The sequence below is a fragment of the Penaeus chinensis genome, chromosome 12, assembly GCF_019202785.1.
Source record: "Penaeus chinensis breed Huanghai No. 1 chromosome 12, ASM1920278v2, whole genome shotgun sequence".
Classification (NCBI taxonomy): Eukaryota; Metazoa; Arthropoda; class Malacostraca; order Decapoda; family Penaeidae; genus Penaeus; species Penaeus chinensis.
In genome coordinates, this window is record NC_061830.1 from 4,065,115 (window position 1) to 4,085,114 (window position 20,000).

Consider the following 20,000-nt stretch of genomic DNA (forward strand, 5'->3'; position numbering starts at 1 on the left):
GATAATTTTGGATCCGGCCCTGGAAAGACTTCAATAATCAGTACCACCTCTGGAGATTAGTTTCCAATGCTAATCTGTAAGTTAATTCAGCCAATGCTCAGCTGGAATTCATTGAGCAGGTCATGGAAGCGGCATTTTTTTTCAGTAGATTAGAAAACAGAGAACGGAGAAGCAATCTTGAACATGAGGATTGAAATCTCTCTAGTGTGTTCTGAATTCCGTAAAAAATGTCTTTGTTTTTTGTCTTCCTTTTTTCCCCTTTATTCTTTTCTTTTCTTTTTTTTCTGATCTGTATTTGTTTTTGTGTCTCTTCGTCCATTTTGTTTATTTCATTATCTCTTATACACATATAAAAATAGCATTTAGTTGTATGAAAACAAAATTAAATGTAAAAATTCCTAAAATAAAGATAGGCTGTTATTAAACTAAAATCCCTAAAATAAAGATAAAATCAAATCAAACTACAAAGTCCTAAAATAAAGATAGAATATAGTTAAGCGAAAAATCCCTAAAACAAGGATAGAATAATTTTTTTTTTTTTTAATCCCTTAAGTAAAGATAGATTAACACCATTTTTATTTGTAATCCTTAAAGTAAAATATATTTAAATAAAATCTCTAAAAAGACAGAATAGCTATTGAAATAAAAATCCTAGACAGAATTAGAATAGAAATAAAAATCCCTTAAATAAAGACGGAATAAAAACAAAAATCCATAAAATAAAAACAGACTAAAGATGAAAATAGAAATTCCTAAAACAAAGATAGAATAAACATAAAGTGAAATATCAATCAAAGAAAGAAGGAATAGAATGAAAATGAAAAATCCTTGAAATAAAGGTTAAAATGATCATAATTACAACATTTCGTCCCATCCTTTGAAATTCTTTAAAAAATATTTTCAAAAAATTACATTCAATAGATTTACATCCCTAAAACAAAGACAAGAATAAACTAAAACAACATATATACATAAAATCCCTCTTTTCCAGCACATTACCACATCCCTATACAACACTTCCTTGAGATTTTTAAAATATATTTCACATCCAATGACACCCCTAACTCAAAGACAAGAATAAACAAAAACATTTTTTTAAATAAATATATATTTTACGGCACGACACCCCCCTGCGTACAGCACCTCGTCATCTTCCTTGAGATTAAAAACATATTTCCTTAACAATAGTGTACAATAAACCTACAAGAATAAACTAAAGCAATTTTCTTTATATCCCTCTCACCGGAACGCCCCTCCCCCCTCCCCTGCTACAACACCTCGTCATATTCCTTGACATTTTAATAAACATATTTCCCTAACAACAGCGTACAATAAACCCACAAGAATAAACTAAAGCCATTTTCTTCGGACCCGGCACGACCCCCTCGCGTACGGCACTTCCCGGGCCTTGCGCGACGTCGAGCCAGGCGGCCCAGAGGCGAACCCCAGCTGATCCTCGTCTCCCGTCAGCTGTTCCTCGAGAGAGAGAGAGAGTGACAGAGGGGGAGAGGGAGAGAATGGCACGGCTCCTGGCACTGCTGGCACTGGTGGTGGTGGTCTGGGCGCTGCCTGGTCACTGCTGGGACTCGGAGGAGATGGAGCTTTTCGATTTGGTGGAGGAAGTCGGGGAGAATTTCTATGAAGTTCTGGGGATTTCGCAGGTGATGATGTGGTGGCTATGGTTTTTGTTTTTGTTTAGTTTTTTTAGCCAGGGTTTATTGTGTTTGTTTTTTGAGGGGGGGGGGGGTATATGTTTTGATGGGTATGTGTTTTTTTTGTTTTTGTTTTTCTTAAGGGGGTTACTGTTGTGAGAAACGAAGGCGTTTTGGATATGAAAATTGTGTCAAGTTTCAATTCTTCTTATTTATTTATCTTCTTTATTGATTTACTTAGCTCCTTCATTTTTCACTTAGGAATCAATTTTGTCAAAGGAGGAGGTGAAGATATCGGTACATTTGATACTAATATTTTATTAATGGAGGAAGGTAATGTTTGTGTTCTACACTGTTTACATTCTGAAAAGGTCCATATGTTTTTACTTATTTTTCTCCAGATTTCATTATAGCCATTTTAGATGAGTCATGCTGGTAGATTTAGTGTTAAATGTCAAAGTCAGATGAATAAATCTGTTTTCTGGTGCCCTGAGAGTGGAAAGTTCGCAGTGTGCTTGATCGAAACGCTCTGGTCTTCAGATGTCAAGTTGGAGGAATTTTAATGAGGAGAATATGGTTAAATATACATTGAAAAGGTTTAGATACCCTTTCATAGACAATTCGGCAGACTTTTTTATGCAGATCCTGTAAATGTAATTGTTACAGTGGCGGTAAACATACCCTAAAGCAGAAAAGGTCAGGGACGCAATTCAGACGGTAGCGTTATTTTCACAGGGATCTTTGGAGGCAGTTTTTCAAAAAAAGAATGTACCAAGTGACACCATGGCCTCTGCACGTTACACTCCTGCATTAGACAGTAAACTCCCACCGTATTTAAGCAGCAAGATAGAACTTAAAACTGGTTCCTCAATTTAGGTGCAATTGCTAAGAAGTCAATCATACAGAATATACTCAGTGGAGGTTTCTTCACCTTAGCCGATGCATGGGGTCCACGGCATTGCTAGACTTATCAGGCAAAGATTCGGTGACTCTGATAAAGGATCGCAGCCTTGCTTTCGCATAATTTATTTTCTCTTTTTCTTTTATTTTTTATAATTAATATGATCATCATCTCCATTAGCTACTTTAGTTTTTCTCAATCTTAACCCAATGCCGATGGTTATGGCATGTACGTACATACCATGCCCACTGTGAGTTTACTTGTTTAATTGTTTTTACACACAGATGGTTACACTTGTACTAAGTCACCAATGAGCCCGTTACAAGTACTGCCTGTTTTGCCTATTTACCCTTTTCCATGATTTATGAAAATATTTTATGTTATCTGAATTTGCTGTTACTAATGTTTATAACATTATAGTAATTATAATGTTTATAATATAGATAATACCATCGATATTCATAGCACTAGTAAAATATACATTTTTCCCACCAATTCATATCACATAAGGTCACAATGTCTACTAATTGACTCCTTTTGGGCTAAGCACTAGCAGAGCCATCTATCTATGTGTAGAGACATTTTACAAAAATATAGAAAATGAGTACAGTATTTTCCCAATTTTTTTTTTTTTTTTCCCCCAGCGGCATTGTGTTAAGTCAATTGTATTTTAAATATTTACAGCATTGAGAAAGTGTGACTAGATACTGATATAAATAATAATAATATAAATTCCTCATATTCACATTTTCAAATATTATTGAATAGGTCTATCAGAACCAGTTTTTAAATAATGTCATAAAATTTGGGAGGTTTACAGACTATCTAATGGTCTTGGATGATATTTCTTATTGTTAGACATAGAAATGAAATTGGATTTTATTGATTTACACATTATTGGAAATACAGGTATGTTGTGCTTCCATAACGTAACATCAATTGTGATATTAAGTTAGAATTATGTGTTTGATTTTCTTTGTTCTTTCCAACAGGATGCAACAACAACAGAAGTTAAAAAGGCGTACCGTCGACTGTCCCTTCAGCTTCATCCTGATAAGAATGATGCACCAGATGCTGATGTTAAATTTAGGCAGGTCAGTGATGCAGCTTTTTACCTCTTTCTTTTTGTCTTTTCTCTTCTCTTTTCTTCTCTACTCTTCTCTCTCTTCTCTTCTTTCTCTTCTCTTCTCTTCTCTTCTCTTCTCTTCTCTTCTCTTCTCTTCTCTTCTCTACTCTACTGTTCTTGCAGGAAAGTTTAAAATTTAGTAAATTCCTACCAAGTACTACTTTATTTAGACTTTTCCACACTTTCTTATTTCTTAATTCCTGCAAAAGTAAGAAGTTCAAGAGAGAAGAGAGGCACTGCTAGGAAATCATAGTACACTAACCTATACCCTTTAATACTGACACCTTCATACTCCTGGAGATATTCAAATTATATACTTATCCTGTGATTATTATAATTAGATATATGATAAGTACATTCTTATTAGGTTTATACATCTGTGGAAGGTTATTATTAGCAAATTATATTGGTTGATTGATAACCATTGAATTACACAATGCCATCTGTTCTATCATTTTCAGCTTGTTTCTATATACGACGTCCTTCGGGATGAAGGGCGAAGGGCTCGTTATGAGAAAGTCTTAGTGGAGGGCTTGCCTGACTGGCGCTCTCCTATATACTATTACCGCCGTGCTCGCAAAATGTCCCTGCTGGAAATTTCAATCATCTTGACGGTTGTTATATCCATAACACAGTATCTTATGGCCTGGGGTTCATATATTGATAAGAAGCATAGTTTGGTGAGTAGAAATTTCCATAAGAATTGCTCGGTGATCCAGTGTGAATATTGATATACTCTTAATGTGAATATACTGCAGATATAGATTTATATGTTCCTTTGCTTAGACATGCTGGAATTAATTCCTTTTGTAGATAAATATATATAATGTAAATGCAAATATGAATATCAAGTGGAGAATATCTGTCTCTTTCGTCGTTGTTGTTGAAGTTGTTATTGTTATTGTTTGTTTTTTCATAGCATCCTCTTAGGTATTTAACCAATTGTTCCACATTTACAGGAAGAGTTCCTCATTCGAAAGTACAAGATCAAAGACCGCAAAAAGAGGAAGGGTGAGGACCTGCAGAATATATCAAAGATGGAGGAAGAGCTGAGTCTCATCCCAAAACCAAGGTGAACTTCATGCCTATGACAGTTGTTGTATTAGCCTGCTTGAATTTTTGAAGATGGGTATTGACAGCTTACGTCATTTTTGATGGGAATGATGATGAATGTTGAATGTTAAATTGATCGCATACCATACCATACTAAGGAAAAGGTTGCAGGAGAAAATAAGGCTTACAGTAATTGTATTTCTGAGTTAAATGTTGGTCAATACAGATTTCAAAAGCTTTGTCTCTCTCTCTAAAACTGTAAATGATTTCTCAACAGCTGGTGGAACATTTTACCCATTCAGCTGGTCAAACTGGTAATTTTCCTGGTAACTGGAGGACCTGGCATTGTGCGAGAGATACTGGCTGGGATCCAGAGAGAAAAGGAGAGAAAATTGAAGGAGAAGGAAGAACACGAGTTAGAAGAGAAAAGACTCAAGGAAGAGGTAGGTATATTCATTTTGTTTTTTCTTTCTTTCTTTCTTTCTTTCATTCTTTTATTTTATTTTATTTTATTTCTTTTCTTTCTATCTTTTTTTTTTTTTTTTTTTTCCTTTCCCCCTACCTCTAATCCCTTGCATATTGTTATCATGGGGGCCTTAGGAAATGAAGGCTGGGGCCTAATGTAGAGGATCACCCCTGCCTTGGACCTCAGCCTTCACATCAACTAATTTTGCATGGTCTTTTCTTCTCCCCATTTCCTTTTCCTTCTCTTCTTCATCCCTTTTTTCTGTCCACTTCCTAAGGTGAAAGGATGAAAGGCTAGATTTGTGTCAATCATGAATGGCCTCCGGGAGGCATAGGCATAGTGTTTGCTCGGTTGATCACCCTCATGGGACCCTGGGGGTAGACTGTTACTTCTCCCTATTTATTGCAGGCTCACCACGGCCAATAATGAAGATTTTTATACTCTTATTAGGGGCATTAAGGCTTGCCCCTTCATCAACTAGCCTATCTATATTTGGTTTCATTGGTTTCCTGACCCCTGCCTCTCCTTTAACGATGGCTCTGACCACTGAGCCCCCTCCTTGATGTTTGTGGTCAATTCTATCCATTCTAAATCATCCACCCAGGTTAATATTCAACCTTCAGAATACACCCCTTCCTCTCTCGCAACATACTCCATTCCATATATTACTGCACAGTCTCCTTCATTGTCTACCCCATCCCCCCTTATTACTACTCTTAATCCTTATTTTCCTCCTCCCAATAGTACTCCCTCTCTCCATACCATCCTATTTTCCTCCTGCCCTTGTCCCTCTAATGCTTCCACCTCTGCAAACTTTTTGAGTACCCTTTTTGGCCCAGTCAAATGTCTCCAAAAACAGCAGTGTCTCCAAAAACAAGTAGGGAAAATTTCCTTTTGCAGTCATTCAGATCATTCACACCTTGTTACAGTTACACCTGAATCCCAAGCTCATGCATTATCTACCCTAACTGAACTCACTGGCAAACCTGTTCCTGCCCAACCTCACTCCTCCCTTAAACCTACAGTGACAGTACCATAAAGTACCACGGGAACTGTTTCTGTCTCTCTGACTGATTGTCCTTTTTTATGACAAGGACTGGTCAGAATGTGAAAATGACTTGCTCACATGCCTCATCAACTATGATGTAGTGCTACACTATTTCTCCCAGAGGCCAATATAAGTACTACATCATTATTGCCAAGATTAGCTTCTGTAAACATGACCTGCCACATGAAAGTTATATTGAGGGAATGTCCTGTCCTGTCCAACCACATCAACCTCTTCCCCGTCAGTGTCAGAAATGTTGGTATTTGGGCCACCCAGCCAAACACTGTCACTGTACAGCCCACTACCCTATATGTGCCCAACCTGGTTATGACCATTCATATTGCTCTACTCAGTAGTGTGCCAATTGTGGTGGCTCTTATAATGTCTTTTATAGCAGCTACCCTGTCTACAACTCAAATCTGAGGTAGCAGTTCTCATATTCAAATTAGGCCTCACTCCAAGTGAGGCCAGAAAAGAAGCAAACCATTGAGATTTTTCTCTTTTTATCTGTTACAAAACCATACTTCACTCTGCTCCCCTCCCATCTTCTCAAAAAGTCTCAGCATCTCCCCCAGTGCCTCTTTCCTCTACCCCAAACCATCCTATCTCTACTCCCTCTCTCCCTCAGTCAAATTCCTTTTCCAGTCTCAATCCAAATACTCCAATCTCTACCACTTCCTTGATGCCTGCCCCTCCTCCTTCTCACTCTACCTGTTGCACCAGACAATCTAAATGTTCCAGTCCATCTTTTATGACATCCTCTCCTACACCCACCACTCCCTCTGCTTCCTGGATATCTATTCCCTCTTCTCTGCACAAAAAAAAGCCTTTGTTTCTCAGACCTCCCCACCCAGCTCCCCTCCAGAAACTCTTGAACACATCCAAAAGTTCCTAAACACAACCCAAGAGAATGCTCCACTACCTCATCCACCCTCTAATCCCTCTATTCCTCTATTCACTCTACATTCAAAGTATTTGCCGATGTCTGTCCTCCTCCTCCTTAAGTTCCCCCCTACCCCTCTTCCTCCCACTCACTTAAAACACATCCCATCCTCTCCTCCTCCATGTGCATCACCATTCCCTTTTCCCTCATTATTATATGACTCCCTTATGTCAGAACAATGTCCCTCTCTGGATCCCTCCCCTCCTGACAGTCTTCCTGATACTCCACCACCTTTCCCTGTCCTCTTATCTCATTCTCTGGATTCTTGTCCTACTTCTTCAACTACCACTTCTTACAGTATTATCCTCTGATTGTTTCATAATAGCTCTTTTGCAGTCTTCCTCACACAGTGTTCCTCTCCCTTCCTCAGACACACACTCTCCATTTGACCTGATTGCCCTGTACCTTTAACCCCATCCCCTTTTACAAATCCTCACCATATTCCATTTGCTCCCTTTGACATCTAACACATCTTATCCTGTTTGTCAACTCATTTCCATAATACTGTACCTTGGTGGTATATGACCTTTGATGTGTAGCACATTTTTTTTTTTCCTTTCTTTTCTTTTCTTTTCTTTTCTTCTTGTTTTATATATCCTTCCTTCTTTCACAAAGAAAAAAAAACGTCCTTGTGTCCATCCCTACATTCTTCCTTCCTTCCTTTGTTTATTTCTTCAGGTTGTAAGTTTTACCCTTATTAATTTTAGCCTATAATTTTCTTTTCAGTGATATTTATCACATATACCAATCTTGAATGTTAACTGCATTATGATGATAAAGATAAGTGGAATAGGAAACTATCATTAGTTTGATTATTATTGATATTGTTATGATTAATGTTGTTATTGCTTTTGTTGCTGTTATTTTTGCTAGTATTATTATTATTGTTGTTATTGTTGTTATTATTAATGATTGACAGCCATTATCATTTATTATTTTTGTTATTAATCATTATTATCATTATTATAATTATTATTATTGTTATTAATTATTAATTATTATTATTTTTGTTATTATTGTTATTGTTACCTTTTCATTTACCAAAAAGGAAGAAAAACGTAAAGAGAAGAAGGCCAGCAGAAAGGAGGCCCGCAAGAGGGTGACTCAATATCCCGAATACTCTGGTGGAGAGTGCATCCTGGAGGCAGTGGATGGTCCTGACTCCGAGGATAGGGTAAGCAGACTACCTTGTAGATAGTTTAATTTTGAAAGAGTATTATATTGTGATAGTCACTGGAAACCTTTGTGATACTCCTGTTATGTGTTCATTGTTATTGTCTTTTTTTTTCTCTCTCTCTCTCTCTCTCTCTCTCTCTGTCTCTTCTTTTTCTTATTTCGTTTTCTATGTTCATGAAATAGCCTTTTTTTTTTTTTTTTTTTTTTTTTCCCTGCAGTTATAAGATCCATTAGAAATTCTTTTTGAGTAGGAAGCCTAGTAATACATTAGTCAATAAACATTGGTACATTTACACCATTCAGTATGGAAGTATTTTTGCAATTATACCTAGCACTAAACAGGTCTTAAACACACACATCTAACCCTGAAGAAATCATACAGCAGCATGGACTACCTACCGGACAGAACTTGTATTTGGTTCAATTTCCTTCCCTCTCTCAGTGCATGTCCCATTTTACTGTGCAAAGACTTTTTGGAAAGGATGCTCATAACTAAAATTTTATGCAGGTTCTCAGAAAGCCCAAACCAGAACCGTCCTCCATTCCTGTAATCACAGGAGGCCCCTGGACAGATGAGGAATTCTCTGAACTTGCACGACTCATGGCCAAGTATGTATAAAAAGTTTATCTTTCTCTGTCTCTTTCTGTGTCTCTCTCTCTCTCTCTCTCTCTGTCTCTCACTCTCTATCCATCTCTCTCACTCTCTATCCATCTCTCTCACTCACTCTCTATCCATCTCTCTCACTCACTCTCTATCCATCTCTCTCACTCACTCTCTATCCATCTCTCTCACTCACTCTCTATCCATCTCTCTCACTCACTCTCTATCCATCTCTCTCACTCACTCTCTATCCATCTCTCTCACTCACTCTCTATCCATCTCTCTCACTCACTCTCTATCCATCTCTCTCACTCACTCTCTATCCATCTCTCTCACTCACTCTCTATCCATCTCTCTCACTCACTCTCTATCCATCTCTCTCACTCACTCTCTATCCATCTCTCTCACTCACTCTCTATCCATCTCTCTCACTCACTCTCTATCCATCTCTCTCACTCACTCTCTATCCATCTCTCTCACTCACTCTCTATCCATCTCTCTCACTCACTCTCTATCCATCTCTCTCACTCACTCTCTATCCATCTCTCTCGCTCACTCTCTATCCATCTCTCTCGCTCACTCTCTATCCATCTCTCTCGCTCACTCTCTGTCCATCTCTCTCGCTCACTCTCTATCCATCTCTCTCGCTCACTCTCTATCCATCTCTCTCGCTCACTCTCTATCCATCTCTCTCGCTCACTCTCTATCCATCTCTCTCGCTCACTCTCTATCCATCTCTCTCACTCACTCTCTATCCATCTCTCTCACTCACTCTCTATCCATCTCTCTCACTCACTCTCTATCCATCTCTCTCACTCACTCTCTATCCATCTCTCTCACTCACTCTCTATCCATCTCTCTCACTCACTCTCTATCCATCTCTCTCTCTCACTCACTCTCTATCCATCTCTCTCTCACTCACTCTCTATCCATCTCTCTCTCTCACTCACTCTCTATCCATCTCTCTCACTCACTCTCTATCCATCTCTCTCACTCACTCTCTATCCATCTCTCTCACTCACTCTCTATCCATCTCTCTCACTCACTCTCTATCCATCTCTCTCACTCACTCTCTATCCATCTCTCTCACTCACTCTATATCCATCTCTCTCACTCACTCTCTATCCATCTCTCTCACTCACTCTCTATCCATCTCTCTCACTCACTCTCTATCCATCTCTCTCACTCACTCTCTAGCCATCTCTCTCACTCACTCTCTATCCATCTCTCTCACTCACTCTCTATCCTTCTCTCTCACTCTCTATCCATCTCTCTCACTCACTCTCTATCCATCTCTCACTCACTCTCTATCCATCTCTCTCACTCACTCTCTATCCATCTCTCTCTCTCTCTCACTCTCTCTCTCTCTTATATACATAATTATTATTACATCCTCAAGACCTATGTTCTTTATACATTCTTAATGTATGAAATATAGTGGAAACATGCAAAACAATTTTAAACATAGGTATGGGAAGGATTAGGTATGATATAGGTAAATTAGAATTTCGAAGAATCAATTTTTTCTTTATCACAGAAATACTGTATATTCATCCAAGAAAGTGAGGTGTAATACTTTGAATAGAGCAAATTTTGTAGCATTAGATGAATTGCATCTTTAGAAAAACTTCCTTACTTAAGGGCCACATGGTCAGAAATGCAGGAGTAAGCCAGTAAAAAAAAAGGCTGTTGGTAATTTTTTTTTATTTTTTTTTTTTTTTTTTTTTACTGATTAGTCATGGCAGACATGACTAATCAGTAAAAAGATAAACAAACTGACCAATAAGCTTTTTTTTTCTACTGGCATACATATGCATCTATTATGATGAATCATGTTCTCGAAAAATAAAAAAACGGTTACCAAAATTGACATTGTGAGCGTGTGCGTGCATGCGTGCGTGCTTTTTCACATTTTGATAGCATTTTCATAACCTATTGGGTATCATTGCTTTTTTATTGCCTTCTGTCATTGCAAGCAACCTATGAAAGATTGAAATGTGCTCTAAAATTTGACCACTTTATAAAGCAATTTTTTTGAATAATATTTCACGGGCTTATGCAGGGATATCAGAGGGTGGCTTTTGTAGTATAAAGATAAAAGATTCTACAATAGAAAAAATAATAATAATAATAATAAATCTCAAGCTGTTAGACCCCATTAAAATGGCCTCAGCACATGTACTTTAATGAGTTTTGTTCAACTCATTCTATTCTACCTTTTCTTGATACATCTTTTTCATTTTATTTCCTTCTTCACTTCTTTCGTCTTACTGTTGATACAGTTATTATTCATCAAAGTCAGAGTATTAGGGAAAAGTGTATATATAATTCTCCTATTCTCTTTTCAAAATAAAAGATATCCAGGCGGGACTGTGGACAGATGGGAGCGCATTGCAGAGACAATGGGTCGCACTGTCTATGAGGTCACTAAGATGTCCGAGAAGGTGAAAGCCCGACTTGCACAGCGATTCTCGGATATGAAATCTGAAGAATCTGCGAGTGAGGTTAAGGTAAGGTCACAGAGTAGATGTGGATTGGTGGTGTAATACTGTTTTTGAATTATTATGATTATTGTCAGTTGTGAAATTATTAGCATTGATTGAATTGATGGTGATATTAATATTAGTATTGTCATCTGCATCTGTGCTATCAGTGCTCAAATTGTGTGTTATATTTATGTGTATAATTCTAATCTCATTATACTTGAGCCAGTTGTTATCACTTGTATTTAAGGTATGATTTCTCAACTCATTACCAGGTAAAAGTGAAGACAAGGGCAGAGAAAACAGACTTAGCTGCCGGCAGTGATGAGGCCTGGAACACAATCCAGCAGAAAGCCCTCGAGAAAGCGCTGAAACAGTTTCCAAAGGGCACCGATCAGAGATGGGACAGAATTGCAAATGCTGTTCCTGAGAAAACTAAGGTAATGGCAGCAGTACCATTTTTTTTTTTTCTCTCTCTCTCTCTCTCCTTCTTCTTTTTCTTTTTTATTCATTCATTCATTCAATTATTTGAGTGCTCTGTGGGTCTTATTTCTTGGCTGATTCTGATGCACAGTGTAGGTTTGAGTTCTGATTCTCCACATCTTTTTAGCAATACCTTGAAAACAATGTTTGTTTCTCGTTCCATTGACTCGCTTGCTTTGAAATCTGATGACCATTGTAAGGTCATTGAGCACCAAAACACCAATAATGCATAACCTTTAATAAGAATTGAAAGTGAATGGTAAAATAAATATTACTAAGAAGTTGAGTATGTGGAAAAAACAGAACCTAATAAAAATTTCCATCACTTTAACTGCTTTGATCCCAGTCTTAATGTTATGCTCTGGCCCATAGGAGGAATGCATGCTACGCTTTAAATTTCTGGCAGAGAAGATTCGCAAGAAGAAGGAGGAAGCTGAGAAACACCCAGATGATGACCAGCATAATGAAGAACAGTCTGAGAACACACATGAAGAGGAACTGGACGAGGCAGAACTCGAGTGTAAACCAAGCAGTAAAAATAACCTCATAAAAACAAATAGCACAAAGGGAAATTCCTTACCAGGGGACGACAGAGAGGAAGTTAGTCTAGACCAGAATGAAGAAGGGGAGGAGGACAATACTGAGTGACTCTAAACTCCTAGGTAAACAGTGGTTATTTTTACTTCTCCTTAGAGAGTTGTTATATTTTGATACAGTGTTAAACATAGGGTAATTTATACAACTTTAGATAGGATAAAATGATGATGTTTGTATGACAAGGTGCTGGAAATTGTGGTAGTGAGTTATCATCACTCTATTTTACACTGAGTAAAATGCTTACATTAATACCATGCTGTTGAGGTATATATTTGTTTCATATTGATGACTTACAAAAATTGAAGGGAAGACAATATTGTGGACTCTGTTACCATACTTTTAGGTGTACTTTAAACTGAATTGCAGTGCTGTTTTGGAAGGTAATATTATGGACTCTCGCACCTTAATTCTAGGTGTACTTCAAACTGAATTGCAGTGGTGTTTCTCTTCTTCCTTGAAAATGTTTATTAAAAAAAAACATTTTTCCTTCTTGTGGAAAGCAAATGACTCTCTATTAGAAATTAAGAAAAAGAATGTGAAAATCTGAAATAAAAGATAAATTTTGAAGGAGTATTAAAAGAAAAATATCTCGGAATTTATTGTTGAAGGAGTATTAAAAGAAAAATTTCTCGGAATTTATTGTTGAAGGAGTATTAAAAGAAAAATATCTCGGAATTTATTGTTGAAGGAGTATTAAAAGAAAAATATCTCGGAATTTATTGTTGAAGGAGTATTAAAAGAAAAATATCTCGGAATTTATAGATCTGAAGACGTACTTGTTTGTCAAATCCAAAATTAGAGGGCTTAGCATTTCTTGAATTAGAAGTTACAGTGTGTTTTTCTTGAATGCATGGATGCCTGTAGAAGTAGAGATAGAACTTTTGAGACCATTCATTTCATATCACTTTTATCATTAGTTCATAGAGATTGATATAATGTATATACACATTTATGTATTCAAAGGTTTTTATGGGATTAGTTCATCCTTGTAAATGGAAAGAAAGTCATTATTATGTCAATTTTGTGTTGCTTTCAGTTATTTCAATACAACCAAATCAGTTTTGGCTTTATGTTACTGGGAATATTAATGTTTAGTGAGATTTTTCTACATATTTGTAGATCAGTGGAATTTGATTTACTTTTTTTTTTTTTTTTTTTTTTTTTTTTTTCTTTAACTGTGTCATTGTGTTTTTTCTCACGGATTGGAAAATGTCCACTGAATGTCAGTAATATGATTATTGTAATCACTCTTAATCATCTTCAGATAAAAAGTGGTGCTATACAAAGGTTTTATTCAATAATGCCCATTTCTCCTAAGCAAGTGAATTACCTTTGGTGTACAGGACAAATTCATGAACTCTTTATAAGAGTTTTATAAGTCTCATGTAGTCTCTCTTAAACGTGGTGTTCAGAGTTCTCTTAGGAGCATCTTGTACTTTTATACTTGCCAGGGCGGAATCCTGATAATGTGTCTATACATGGCTCAGCATTCATGTCTGTATGGATGTAGATATAGTGTAATGAGTCAGTGTTGGTAAATTGGGGATTTGTATATGGGTGTTTACAGACAGACTCAGATGCCACTCTTGTAATACTAATATATCTTGTTGAACTGTCAATGAATGTGAGTTTCCCTTATTGCAAGTTGATATACAATGATTTGTTTTTGCCCATTTAAAAAAAAAAAAAAAGTGAAAAGTTAAGACTGGAGTGATATTAGAGAGCAAGTTGATTCAAGGGCAAATTTGAGTGGGGTATGATATTTGAGAGTAATTTGATTTGAGGGCCTAAGAGTTCAGTCATTTTTAGCAATAAGGATCACTATTGATGACTGCATCATAGGAGCCAGATTGTTACACACATTTATACATATACAAATACATTTTACATGTAAATACTGTTAAACTTGCATACAAGTCCTGCTAACCTATATGAACAAACACACGTATACACATTGAGTCTGGCAGTTTATGCACATACTGTATATACGTGTAACTCGTCAAGTCTTTCCCATCTATTACTTGTAGGGTTCCATGTGTTTTTCTATCCATAACGTTCATCTATATAAAGTCATACATACAAGTATCTGGTACCCTAGTCAATTAGAGAGACCAAATATTCTATGCTTTCTTTTTTTCTTTCTTTTCTCTTTTTCTTTATGGAATTGTGTAGATTAATTGGAAATTTTATGAGCACTGTAATTCTCCTTTACTAAGTTACGATGCCAAATATTTCTTTTTCCAGCCCCGAGTCCTGTGATGTTATTGTTACTGGAATAAATATGTCCTATAAAACATTTGTTTGTACTGAAATACATTTCTGCTAGATTTTTATCTAGTTATTTCTATATTTGGAACATGCATGGTCTCAATTTTTTTTTGTGTGTGTGATGCTCACTCTTGATATTTGCTACATAATTGTGTGATTGATTTTGATGAACAGAAATTTTTTGATAAATGTCGTAGATAATTTAGGTGGTGAATGAGTCCCTTCAGTGAATCTGTCTTGGTTAAACAGGTAACACAGCAGAGGTATTTTTTACTTATTGTTGCTATAAACATTAAAAAAAAAAAATCATTATTATTTTTAATTAGTATGATTTTGATTTTATGATTTTGTCACCACCTTTGTACTGTGTAAAAGAATAAAGAAATATTTTTGTTTATACATTTATATCTTGTTTGTGCTTCATATTATAGCTATGTCCTAATGAGGTTCATAATAACTTGTATACATGCATAATTCATATGTACTTTTGCATATGTTAACAGTCAGCTTGAATGTTAAATTTTGGTAGTAAACTAAAAGAATTTTGTCTCACCATCATTACAGGACCAAAAAGAAGTTGCATTTTAGATTTTTGCCATCTACTGTTAACCCAATGCTGCCAGGGAAAATGAACAAAAAATGGGGAAAATGCTGTGCCTATTTTCTATATTTTTTTGTGAAATGTCTGCCCATAGATGGCTCTGCTAGTGCTTAGCCACAAAGGAGTCAATTAGTAGACCTTGTGACTGTACCTGATTTGAATTGGCAGGAAAAACGTATTTTTTACTAGTGCTATGAATATCGATGGTGTTATTTTTATTATAAACATTATAATTATTATAATGTTTTCTAATATTAATAACAGCAAAATAAGATGACGTAAAATATTTTGTAAATCAAAGGAAAGGGTGAACGGGCGAGATGGGCAGTACTCCTAACTGGCTCATTGGTGACTTAGTACAAGTATAGCCATCTATGTGTAAAAACAATCAAACAAGTAGTAACAGTGGGCATAGCACGTGTCTACCCGTCGTACCCGTCAGCAAGGGGTTAAAACCAATTTCTAAAATCTAGTGGGAAATGCCTAAAGCTATCATCCTTTTAAGATTCAGAGAAATTAATTTTAAAAAACACCTGTGGTTAATGAACTACGTGCACTTAGGCAGTTCAATTTACATGATCACATGTGCATAAATAATGAGGTTTGCCTTAACATCTGTTATGGATGCTAAATTATAGCTATATATATAAAAAGAAATAAAGATTAAAGGACAGCCACCATAAGATGTATTTCATTTCTATAAAATCTGTATTATTTATTAAAGGCAAGTCTTCAAGTAACCTGAAATAACCTCTTGAGACAGATAAAATTATGAAGGAGATTTTATCAACAACACATTCTGGCAAACCATGAGAAGCATTTTCTATACCTCTCTGCAGTTCTCTTGTACTCTCTCAATAATTTTCAAGTTTGTAACAGTTTAATTCAATAATTTTATTTTCAGAAAACATTACTCTCCTCTAATATCCAACCACTACAAATGACTATTAATGTTTCATCGACAAGAAGATATACATATTCAACCTTTTGTTAGCATCTATGTCCAGATTCTCTTGGTCCTATTGATTAATTAAACAAAGGTATTCAGAAAAACAACTTCTCTTGACAGAATTATTTATAAAATATAACAAAACCATCTGTGAACTAGTATTAAAAGCAATTAAAGTTATCTGATATAAATATGATATCTCAGTGCTATACTTCCTAATGACAATGATATGCCGTAAAGCATAAACTACTTGTGTTCTTGACTATTGTGCATTATATCATGTCTATCTTTACTAATTCCTCCGAAATATTTCTTCTCTCCTATATACTAACAGATATTGCCTCTCTACTATTTACTAACACCTATCTTTCTAAATTGGTCACACTTCAAACCAACTTTAATCAATTCGAGATTTCTACTCTAAGTACAGAGAAAATTTTTAATGCACATTTCCCTTAGCCTTGCCTAAGTCATTCTACAATGCCCATTCCTCCTTTAGAAAGCATAAATTCTGATAAAGATCTGCAGTATTAACTACAGTACAGTGTGACAACAAGTTAACAAATAAAATAATTAAGTCTTCTAGGTACTGTTGCAGAACTGAATTTCCTGCACCTTCTTCGACTAGCCAAGTGAATGATGTTCGATATATCTGAACGGTGAAGAGCTTTGGCAGAGCTGAATTTCATGTTGGAGATGTACTGCCTTTTTGATAAATTTATCCAGCTACTCATCACAAGCACCATTCATAAGAATACAAATGGAAAAAATCAACAAAGGTACAGGAAATCATTTCCACAACTGAACGTTCACAATAGCCATTCCTAATTCAGCACCAAAGTTGGTTGGCCTGACCTGGAAAATGTGTATCATTTGCATAACATGTATGTGAATAATGTTATCTATCTAAACATTTAAATCCATAACAAAATAAATGCTGTTACCATATTATGCTGGTAGAGATTCTGCAATTAAACAAATCAGGGAATGGAAGCTTTTGATATATATGCACAAAGATAAAAGATTGGTCAATGCTAATGTGACTAGGCTACAGGATATTATTCAGACAAAATTTTCAGTAAAGCTGCTGTTTTTTTTTTTTCAGGTATGAATTATCCAGCTGAGACGTCCAGCTGTTCGTGTTCCCTTAACCTTTTACTGAAATTACTGCTGATCAATATTCCACACTCCACTTGCCTAGCAATTGATCCCTCAGCCAATTGTAATACAACAACATTAAGTGGTCCGTGATCCCATTGTACTTGTTTGAACAGAGTGAAATGCATTTGTGAATAACAATACGGATGACAAAATGTAAAACTTTTGAATGATTAAGTTTAAAAATGATAAAAATGCTGCTATGTTGTGGGCACACAAACTTATCTTCACATATACAAGATTTACATATAGACCTTTGTTATAGCATCTACACCATCCACTTTCAAACTTCACTTATTTATGAAAGTCATGAGCACCATTAGTGATCAATGAGTCGCACGTCACCTAACGCTATCATTTTTCCCTGTTTTACTTTAGTTCAATGTCATTCCCAGCCAATAAATCTATTGCATTAACTATTAGTCATCTTAAGCAGAGTAATGAATCTTTTATTTGTCTCATCTAAAGCAGTACAACTATAAGCCCACACTTGGTTTGAAATTTGGAATTTCCTTTGATTTACAAAATTTGTACCTCTCCAGTGTTGAAATGAGAAGCAAAGCTTACCAAATTGAATAGCTGGTACGAAAACCACTTGAAATGCTCTCAATCCCACTTAAATGCATAGTACTTTAGGAAACAAGTTGAAAGAATAGCAATAATAGGGTAATTACCCAGTATAGGAAACCATAAAGCTATGCAATGACTTCCACACTACATACTACAGGAAATGTCAAATATAACCTTCACCACACATTTTCTCACAAGATTGAACTTTGCCTTGCCAGAGATTACATGGAGGAGGCTTGATCACTGCTGGAGAGTGAAGTGCAAAGACCACAGCATCACCTGATGAATACATCTAGACTTGGAGGAGTGATTTTGTGCTTACCTTATACTGTGCAGATTATTTTTCATAAAAATGTCGTGTTCTTTATGACCATTACATTAATTTTCCCTATTCTGTGTGAAATTCTATTCTGGATAATTACCAATAATACATAAATAAGTGAGAAGTAACAACAATTAAACGGTGCTGAAGCATGATAACATGACATTATAAAATGATTAATATCTTTATGCTGCCTATTCAATATGCTGACATAATTTCACAAAATTATAACATGACATTATAAAATTATTAATATCTTAATGCTGCCTATTCAATATGCTGACATAACTTCACAAAAGCCATACTCTCAACCTGAAAAACTGTAATTATCATTAATTTCAGGTGGATACATTATACCCAATAAATAAACATTCATTCCCTTTTCACTTCCTGAATTAATATAAATGACTCATACACTGCAGTTCTTGCCTCAAAAGAAAATACCTGATAAAAGCTGATTGTTTCTGCAATTATATAATGCAATATTAGACTCTCACAACCATTACCCGAACTCCTTCAAAAGTTTTAATATTTGGTATCAAACACAAGTGAGAATCCCTTTTGCTTTGAGAAATTATAAAGGGACACTCAAGTGACATGAGATAAATAATTTAATAATTAGCCTTTAGTCACTCACAATTCATCATGTGCAAATGACTTTAGAATATTTAACCTGCCTTCCATCTCATCTCTCTTTTCTTTCGTAATCTGTCCAGCCATTACTCCTCTGACCCTTGTCTTCTCAAGATCTATGAAGTCGCTCCCTTTTTCCACCACCCGTCGCATAATCTTGACATACGTTTCTGCAATCTTCTGATCAGACTGGCTCTTGATCTTGTCCCACTCATCCTCTGCTTCTCTGAGAAGACTCTTTCTCTCATTCAGGTTATCTGTGTCAATAAACTTGTCAGCAATGCGATCGAAGATTTCTAGGCAACCCTGAAGCCCGATGTAGACCTCAGAGTGACGCCGGATGAACTTCTTCAGCTCCTCATCAGTGAAATCCCCATCAAAGTCAATTGGGTCCTCATGCCCACTCAGAAACAGCTTCACCACAGGGAAATCGTCCTTCTTAACGCCAAATCTCTCAGCTAGGTCCATATTTTCCATATCTCCATAATCTTTCACTCCCACTTCTGCTACCAGGAGATCTACTGAACCTCTCCCTGCAGCAGACAGCTTGGTGTACTCCTCCTGCTTTTTCCCATAAGGGTAAGCGATGTCGAATTTGATTATAGCTGCTTTGAATTTTGGAACAATCTGTAAGAAATTGAATTTAGATAAAATAAATATATATCTTTGTGACCTCTCAACTGAGAGTAGGTTTTTTTTTTGTATGTAAAGAATAAATAACAATAACACAAAAATATTAATTAACAAATTTTCATACAGGAATACATATACATATTCACATACAATATATATATGACCTTTCCTCATGCACAGTATTAAGACAAACATCAAAAATACATCAGGTTATTTTTTAATAGAACTAGTAAGCCTAAATAAAGTTATTTCTATGATTTGTTATGGTATTGAAGTGGCACATAATATATTTGTTGACTTCACAAAGATATATTCAAGACTTTGCACTTCAGAAAGA

At 35.9% G+C, this 20,000-nt stretch overlaps 3 protein-coding genes across 3 annotated transcripts in view; 2 read left to right on the plus strand and 1 right to left on the minus strand.

Annotated features, from left to right (window-relative positions):
* The window catches only part of LOC125030880 (tetraspanin-1-like), a 488,406-nt gene that overhangs the window by 182,342 nt on the left and 286,064 nt on the right, over window positions 1-20,000 (plus strand). The window lies entirely within an intron of this gene.
* On the plus strand, window positions 1,434-14,823 carry LOC125030876 (uncharacterized protein F54F2.9-like). Its single transcript, XM_047621200.1, has 10 exons — window positions 1,434-1,661; window positions 3,546-3,647; window positions 4,141-4,359; window positions 4,639-4,751; window positions 5,010-5,175; window positions 8,238-8,363; window positions 8,874-8,974; window positions 11,323-11,476; window positions 11,725-11,889; window positions 12,305-14,823. The coding sequence occupies exons 1-10, from the start codon at window positions 1,518-1,520 to the stop codon at window positions 12,578-12,580; spliced, it is 1,566 nt and encodes a 521-aa protein (XP_047477156.1). The 5' UTR covers window positions 1,434-1,517; the 3' UTR covers window positions 12,581-14,823.
* The window catches only part of LOC125030881 (endoplasmic reticulum resident protein 29-like), a 4,269-nt gene continuing 727 nt past the window's right edge, over window positions 16,459-20,000 (minus strand). The window contains exon 2 of the mRNA XM_047621210.1: window positions 16,459-19,657. Within this exon, the coding sequence (XP_047477166.1) occupies window positions 19,031-19,657 (627 nt within the window). The 3' untranslated portion in view covers window positions 16,459-19,030. The remainder of the gene's footprint in view (window positions 19,658-20,000) is intronic.